The following is a 9164-nucleotide window of genomic DNA, read 5'->3' on the forward strand; positions in this document are numbered from 1 at the left end:
CCCCCACTGCAACTTGAGACCATTTATCCTTGTTCTGTCATCTGCCACCACTGAGAACAGCTTGGCTGCATCCTCTGTGGAACCCCCTCTGATAGTTTCGGTCACAGAGATCTCCTTGGGACTGTCACCTGATGTGCCAAAATTACCTCTGCGCCTGTTTTCCCTGCCAGCTTGGGACTTCCAGAACCCTGCCTTGTTGAACCAGACATGCTAGCCTGCTGCAACACAGACCCAGGGTCTGGGCCACGCCCCCAAAGCTGCAGACTTTAACCAAAAACAGCTCAGCAGATCACTTCTCCAGTACCCAGATATCCAACCCCCAATTAAATCTGTTTTACTATGTATAAAGCTTATACAGGGTAAATTCACAAATTGTTTGCCCTCTATATCACTGATAGAGAGATATGCACAGCTGTTTGCTCCCCCAAGTGTTAATCATTTACTCTGGGTTCATTAATAAACAAAAATGATTTTATTAAGTATTAAGAGTAGGATTTAAGTGGTTTCAAATAATAACAGACAGAACAAAGTAAGTCACCAAGCAAGATGAAGCAAAAACACGCACATCTAACCCTAATACATTAAGGAACTGATTGCAGGTAATATCTCACCCTCAGAGATGTTCCAGTAAGCTTCTTTCACAGACTAGACTCCTTCCTAGTCTGGGACCAATCCTTTCCCCTGGTACAGTCCTTGTTAGTTCCAGCAGACATCTTAGGTGGTAAGCAGGGGCCTTCTCATGACTGGTCACCCCCTTTGTCCTGTTCCACTCGTTCTATAACTTTGGCCCAAGGTGGGAATCTTTTTGTCTCTCTGGGTCCCCATCCCTCCTTCTAAATGGAAAAGAACCAGATTTAAGATGGATTCCAGTATCCAGTGACATGGACACATGTCCTGTGAGACCTCATTCTTTATTACCCATGGGTTGGCCCACACATACACAGGAAGGCTTGCAGTTAAATAAACTCATTCACAGTTCATTGATTCTGAAGCACCCTTAATGGCTTCCACTTAATATGTTTACAACAGCAATACAAGTTTATATCTTATTCTCTTAACTCCAGACATAGAACTAATACATGCAAACAAATAAGATGAACACACTCAGTAGATTATAGTCTTTGTAATGATGCCTTACAAGAGACCTTTTGCATAAGGCATAGTCCAGTTACATCATATTCACACTTATAAACATATTTTCATAAAGCATATGGAGTGCAATGTCACACCCCCTTTCAGGTAGTTGAAGGCTGCTATCAAATCCCCCCTCACTCTTCTCTTCTGCAGACTAAATAAGCCCAGTTTCCTCAGCCTCTCCTCATAAGTCATGTGCCCCACCCCGCTAATCATTTTTGTTGCCCTCCACTGGACTCTCTCCAATTTGTCCACATCCTTTCTGTAGTGTGGGGCCCAAAACTGGATGCAGTACTCCAGGTGTGGCCTCATCAGTGCTGAATAGAGGGGAATAATCACCTCCCTCGATCTGCTGGCAATGCTCCTACTAATGCAGCCCAATATGCAGTTAGCCTTCTTGGCAACAAGGGCACACTGTTGACTCATATCCAGTTTCTCATCCACTGTAATCCCCAGGTCCTTTGCTGCAGAACTGCCACTTAGCCAGTTGGTCCCCAACCTGTAGCAGTGCGTGAGATTCTTCCGTCCTAAGTGCAGGACTCTGCACTTGTCCCTGTTGAACCTCATCAGATTTCTTTTGGCCCAATCCTCCAATTTGTCTAGGTCACGCTGGACTCTATCCCTACCCTCCAGCATATCTACCACTCCCCCCAGCTTAGTGTCATCCACAAACTTGCTGAGGGTGCAATCCATCCCATCATCCAGATCATTAATGAAGATGTTGAACAAAACTGGCCCCAGGACCAACCCCTGGGGCACTCCACTTAATACTGGCTGCCAACTAGACATCAAGCCATTGATCACTACCCACTGAGCCCGACGATCTAGCCAGCTTTCTATCCACCTTATAGTCCATTCATCCAGCCCATACTTCTTTAACTTGCTGGCAAGAATACTGTGGGAGACCATATCAAAAGCTTTGCTAAAGTCAAGTTATATGATGTCCACCGCTTTCCCCATATCCACAGAGCCAGTTATTTCATCATAGAAGGCAAAAAAAGTATTGAGTACTTCAGCTTTTTCCACATCTTCTGTCACTAGGTTGCCTGCCCCATTCACTGAGGGTCCCACACTTTCTCTGACCTTCTTCTTCTTGTTAACATACCTGTAGAAACCCTTCTTGTTACGCTTCTCATCCCTTGCTAGCTGCAATTCCAATATATACAAGGACTTATGAGACATTGTAGAGAGGAAGTGGGAATAAGTGGTGCTTGGGAGGAAATCCCATCACTGTTTGGTTATGAGCCCAGAACCAGGAGCTTTGCAGAATGGGCAGAGCAAGGCCCCCCTGTTCTCAGCCAGTTGGGATGAGCATTAAGGAAGAGGGCGAGATTATATGCTGTCTCCACCCTCGTAGCAGGAGAGGACTCACTTGCTGAATCCTGGGGACCAGCTGGGGAAAGGGACCAGCTGAAGGAGAAGCTAGCTAAGGCCCTACAGATGGTTGAAATCATAGCTCAGCTCCAAGGAAGAGCATTGGGGACTCCTGTCTTAAGAGTGACTGACTGACTGAAGTACAACCCAGCTCTGGGAGGAGGGCTGGGTCTTCCCTAACTGGAGCAAGAAAATCTATCAAGACTCTTATATGGCACCAGAGTGAGTGTTACCTTTAGCGACTGAGTTACACTCTGCAATGAGTTACACTCTGAAGAGAGGGGTAATAAGCCAGATCCTATTAAAGGGATCTATTTTTCAAACTAATCTGATCTGGGTAATTGATTGAAATAACTTGAGTGCTGCACGCAATGCACCTGCAGGCCCAGGAGGGGGCACACTTGAGAGAAGCTCCCCATGTCTGCTTTGTGGTAGTAGCAGTGGGAGCTGGGACCTTCTCTGATCCCAGAGGAATGAGAACAGTTGCAGCTGGAGAATGGAGCAGAAATGCCAGAAGAAGGTCTCCTCTCCCAAGCTGATGTATGGGGCACAGATGTGGTCTCTGGCATTCCCATGCCAGTTGCTGGAGTAAGCAGAGTCATCCAAACAGATCCTGGCAGTCCTCTGGCAAATCTGGAAGACACAACAAAAACAGTGGGATCTGCAGCTGGCCAGGGTAGCAGAGCAGCACCAAACCACATTGGAGAGCCTGTGTAAGGCCCCGGTCTGTGGCGTCAGGGCTGGAGAAAAAGGGTATTCGTGACCACTTCCTCTCTGTCAATATCACATAGATCCTTGTATTTATCAGACCTTTCAAAATTTTAAAGGGCCATGCCACATGATAGGGGAGGGCTGCTCCCTAGGCACCACTACCCTTGGTGGGACAGACTACTCTGTCACAGTCATACTGCATCTCTTTTAAATCAGGGAGGACAGTGCCCACCCTGCCTTTCCTGAGGAGCTACTGCCGCCTTCTGTTCCGGGTACACACATTCTGTCATTTGCATGCAGAAGTGATGGTGCTAACAAATGTTGAAGCCCTTTTTGAAAAACTGTGGCATATGGCTTATGGCCAACCAGAGAGAGCTTGGTTTGGAAGGAATGTTGTGTCAAAATGCAGGACTAACTCACTCTCCTGAGGATGACCAGGTGCATCGCCACTAAGCAACTGTACGGCACGATCTGTTTTATTTCAGCTCTCTCAGCTAACTCCACATGCGAAGCACCACACTCAGCAACATTTTGTGGATTTATGTCTTTCCCTAGAGGACTCTGGGAGTATAAAGCAATGAAGGGATTACAAAGGAAACATAAATACAGAGGGTCAGATCCTCAGCTGCTGTGAGTCGGCATTGCTCCACCGAAGTCAACAGAGTTGAGCTGATTTACACCAGCTAAGCATGTGGCCCGATATTTTCATCTGTGAATTTTACTCCCTTGTTATTTGTATTAAATACAGAAAATTTGCACCCTTTTTCCTCACAAAATTTAGTTTTCAAAATGTAAAAGGAAAAGAAGGACCTGTATAAAGAGAAAACGCTAAACTAAACCCCTCCAGCTTTGGGGGTGAGCAGATCCAGATCCAAGCTTTGCACCTGGGACCTATCTCTGTAGTGGGCTGAACCACAACCCTGCACCTAAATCCACCCGAACACTGGGGCTCTTTGGTTTCAGATCTGAAATTTTCACCTAGGGGCCCTTCTCTACCCATTGCCAAAAATATACAGAATCAATTTGTCTAGGTACTTCGGTGAGCCCCTCCCCCATTCTAGCGTCACACAGAATATATATGTGACAGTTGATTTGGCATCATCTTTTGAAGTTTCATATTTTGCAAAATGGGCATAGATTCTTTTATTATTTTAAAACACTTTGTATCTCTTTATCTGATCCTCAACACCATACTATCTCAACACCTCCCAGTTTATTGACAAATTTATCCTCCAAGGTGCAGAGAGATTAAGTGATTTGTCCTAGTTCACACACAGGAAGTCTGTAGCAGAGCTGGGAACATAGATCTCCTGGCTAACAGGCTAATACTTTTACCAAAAGACCCTGCAGATGGCGGGAAAGGAGTGGGGAGATGCATGTCCTGCCTTTGCCTAGGAAGAGTAAGAGCAGACGGTGAGAGCCTAGGCAGAGGAAGGAACAGCTTCTTGGCAACAATCCCATGCTGTTCTGATTCAAAGGCCTAACCCCTGCTAGCTCATCACCAACATTTCACCTGTCAGTTACTCCTTCTGCTGCTTTAAGAGCTGTGGGGATGGGGCCCTGACCTCCGTTTTCAGACTCATTCTCTGCTTTCCATGAGACCATGCAAACCTTCTGCCCTAACTCTGCTGTCAGCTGCCCCAGTCCTTCTAAGCAGCCTGGCCCTGGGAACAATTTAAATATGCACACATTAAATTCAGCATTGAGGGTGGGACCCCTTTGACTGCTCACCCCAAGCTGGACTGTTAAACATGGAAGAAACATGGGCATGGGGGACTGGATGCCCCTCTTCCAGCAGAGAAGCTGTGACACTGTTTGCTGACTGCCTGTCAGCTCTTCCCCCTCCTTCTCCCCTCCCGCCACCCCCAACATCCTCAGCCAGCAACTCCCCTCTCTTTACTTGCAACAGGACGTGGAGACCAGGGGTCAAGATTGGGCCAAGTTATGAAGCTTTGCAAACCAAACATTGTTCATGTGCAGTAAATTTTTAACAAAAATCTGCCAACATATGGCTGGGTGGTAAATTGTACTCCACATATGGGCATAGTTAACTTAATATATAGTTTAAGAGCCACATCTCTGTGTAAAATCAAACCTCTGTCTACAATTTTTTTAACCTACTATTTTTACAAGTTACACCTAACAACACTATAACGGGAAGAGATCAGAGAAAAAACATTTTTCTTTATTTTTCAGTTCATTTACTTTTATGAATTTGACTGCATTTTATATGTAGCCAATTTCACTGTGTCATTTGTTTCCCTTTGCTCTTTGTGTGGGTCTTTGAAACAGCAAGAAATAAGACTTTTCCAAAAATTTGGATATTTTGGCTAAATACAATAACATAAAATAAGCTCCGTATAAGACCTGTTAGAGGTAGCAGAGCTCTGATATTCCTTGTAAGCTTATTTCAGTATGTTTTTATAGTAGGAGAGTATTATTGTCAAACAAGGAAAAATGACCAGGGAGATTTGGCAGCTGCTGAACTTACCTGAAATTACATGTAACCTATTTTTAAAATCTGACTAACTGTAAAGTTGGCAATGTCCCTTTAACAAGCACATCTCTGAAGGTGCACAAGAAATGAGGCAGGGCTGATATGCACTGACCGGGGGGCTGAGATCATATGGTGCAAGCGGAATCCAATGAAGGGATTCAAATCTGGTAGTAACATGGGCACCTGGGCCTTAATCCTATACTTATTGAAATCAATGGCAAAGTTCCTGTGGACTTCAGTGGTGCAGTATCGGGGCCTTGGAGAGCAAAATTCCTTTAGTGTTTTGAATGGCCTGGAGAAGAGCAAGCAGGGATGCCAGAGAGATGGAGTTTGCAGTAGACATGGTGAGAGATGACTGAGGTGTGGAGAAAGGGGTTTGGTAGAAGGGAAGGGACTGATTAAAACATCTCGAAAAAATGTTTGTCCTAAATGTATTTCTGTTGGACTGATAATCAGTGCCCAGGGTTATGTGATATGAGTTTGAGTCAAGCACCCAGGTGGCTCATATCCTGAGTACAGCCCAATACACACTGTGAGGAAGCTGTCAGAGTACTCATAGGCTCAATTCTGCAAACTTTACTTACACTGAGCAGCATTTACTCATGTGACTAGTCCTATTGGTTTCAATAGGTTAACTCCCATGGATAAGTACTATTCAGTGTGAGGAAGGGAGGTAGAATTGAGCTTTACATTGGCTAATTCTCATACCATCACTCAACTTCTCTTGACACTAAGAGATTAAAATGTAATCCCCCTGAGATAATGCCAGTGGGCAGACTTCAGTGTCTGAGCTGATACCCTTCTTGCTGAACATTCAGCTGAACCTCATTTCATAGATTCCAAGGCCGAAAGAGGCCACTGTGATCATCTAGTCTGACCTCCTGAATAGCACAGGCCAGAGAACTTCCCCACAATAATTCATAGAGCAGAGTTTTTAGAAAAACATCCAATCTTGATTTTAAAATTGCCAGTGATGGAGAACCCACCACATCGCTTGGTAAATTGTCCCAATTGGTAATTACCCTCATTGTCAAAAATGTACATCTTATTTCCAGTCTGAATTTGTCTGTCTTCAGTTTCTAGCCATTGGATCATGTTATACCTTTCTCTACTAGCTTGAAGAGCCCATTATTAAACATTTGTTCCTTATATAGATACTTATAGACTATAATAAGTCACCCCTTAACCTTCTCTTTGTTAAGCTAAATAGATTGAGCTCTTTGAGTCTGTCACTATAAGGGCATGTTTTCTAATCCTTTAATAATTCCCGTGGCTCTTCTCTGAACCCTCTCCAGTTTATCAACATCATTCTTGAATTGAGGGGAACCAGAACTGGACAAGTATGCCAGCAGCAGTCTAATATAGTGCTTAATACAGAAGTAAAATAACATCTGTACCCCTTCTTGGGCTCCCCCTGTTTATGCATCCCAGGATCACATTAGCTCTTTTGACCACAGCATCACACTGGGAGCTCATGTTCAGCTAAGTATCCACCAGGACCCCCAAATCCTTTTCTGAGTTACTGCTTCCCAGGATAGAGTCCCCCATTCTGTAAGTATGACCTATGTTCATTGTTCCATTGCAAGATCAGGTACCTGAGGCACAGAGGGGTTGAAATACCAAGAATTCAGTTACATACAAATTACTGCCCCTGTGTAAGCATTGGCATGGGTAGGAAACCACATGCTCCTGTCACCATCCTTATCCCCTGCACTCAGCTGCATCTGCACCCTTTCAACCATTTCAGTCTCCTGCCCTTCACGGCCCAGCTGATTGAACAGGGTGATCTATTTTACTGTGAAACAGCTTCACTCACAGCTTGGCTTTCTTCTTCTGTTTGTTTCTCTAGGGAAAGTCTCTGGCAGGCAAGCGCCTCACAGGCCTGATGCAATCCTCCTGACAGCCTTAGCCGGACAAGCAGTTGCTGACATCCCTGAAGGACAGCTGCACTCCACCTCCATGGACGAGTTTCATTTTGGGGAGAAAGGGTCACTGTGAGAGAGAGTGTGAATGAGAGCAAGGGGAGACAAAGGAGCACAAGGTGGAGAGATCAGCTCACCGGAGGTTTCTCTTTTCATAGTTTACATCAACATTTTCTTACTTGTACAGCTTTGTAATGACATTGAGTTCTATAAAGGTACTTTGGTTCCTACTTGGTTTCAAAGGATCACACTTCCTTGTATACGAAAGGTCAACAAGGCAGAGGGCTTAGTAGCTTATGAGGAAAGCAATCAGTCCCAACCATAACCTAGAGAAAGAAGAGCTGAGCGAGATCAGTATTTACCCTTCATCTCTTCTCTCCCTGGCAAATGCCACCACCATCATTGCCACTTACTCTCTTTCTGGTGACCATCCAGGTCCAATAAAATATCTACCAGAAGCTGCTTCTCCTGCTCAAAAAATGCCTAATTCACGTCTGCTGTGGATGGAAGCAATTTCATTAACTTTATATTTTTTTCGTTCCTTTCCTCTTTTAAACCAACGGTTGGAAAAGCACTTTTTAGCTCTTCACTTGCTGTCCTTCCAAGGGCATGTAGCATGTCCAAAGATACATGGCCAGATCATCAGCTGAAGTCAGTGGAGCTAGCTGAGGATCTGGCCCATACAGTCAGATTCTGATCTCTGTGTAAATCCTCTGCCTTCAGCGGCGTTACTCTGCATGTACATTAGCGTGATCAGCGTTTGCCCCATGGTCACCAGGCAATGTTTTAGATGTATAATATACACACACATAGTAATGTTTTATATTGTATTTGCTTTCCTTTTTATTTTAAGATCTTTTTTTACCTCCTTATCATTTTTTTCAATTTAATTGAAAATAGCTTGACCTGAACCACTTTGGGAAAACGTCTAGCCACTCCAAACAGAGAAGGTCAAAATCTGCACATTTATCCAGGTAAAGCTAATTCCATTGACTTCAGCCGGTCACTCAGGATTTACAACGGAGGGAAGAATTCAGAAAGGAAAGCGTTCCTGGTTCAGGTTACACAAGGGTGGAGCAGAAGCATGCTGTGACTGGGGCAGGGATTTGGATACCAGAGAACACCTTTTGAACAGTAATGTGCACTGCCAGGTCCTTTCTTTAATTCTCAGATATGCCACTCCTCTGGGATGTGCCATTTCTAATAACATTAGAAAAATGAGGACTGGCTGAACCTTTGTGTGACACCAGGCCCTGGAGTACAGCTTGAAGAATGACCCAGAGGCTTCCCAACACTGTTCTCAGGAGTCTCTGTAAGAGCTGAGACATGTATCTTGGGAGGGGGAGGAAGAGGAAAGAACTGAAGTAAAGTAATTCATTTGGCTAATAATAAAACCCAGGTAGAGTAGCTGCAGAAGTAGAAAATGACCTGTAGTCACCTGCAGTATGTTGTACATATACAAAACCTTAAAAAAAAAACCCAAATGTGGCTCATTTAGTTAGTGTCACAAAAACTGCCTAATGAGT

The 9164-nt window shown here is 44.4% G+C and overlaps 1 protein-coding gene across 1 annotated transcript in view; it reads left to right on the forward strand.

Moving 5' to 3' along the window:
- RGS6 (regulator of G protein signaling 6) overlaps positions 1-8712 on the forward strand; it is a 170098-nt gene extending 161386 nt beyond the window's left edge. Inside the window, exon 15 of the mRNA XM_073350672.2 lies at positions 7566-8712. Coding sequence (XP_073206773.1) covers positions 7566-7616 — 51 coding nt within the window. The 3' untranslated portion in view covers positions 7617-8712. The remainder of the gene's footprint in view (positions 1-7565) is intronic.
- Positions 8713-9164: the final 452 nt, after the last annotated feature.

This window comes from Lepidochelys kempii, chromosome 6, assembly GCF_965140285.1.
Source record: "Lepidochelys kempii isolate rLepKem1 chromosome 6, rLepKem1.hap1, whole genome shotgun sequence".
NCBI lineage: Eukaryota > Metazoa > Chordata > Testudines > Cheloniidae > Lepidochelys > Lepidochelys kempii.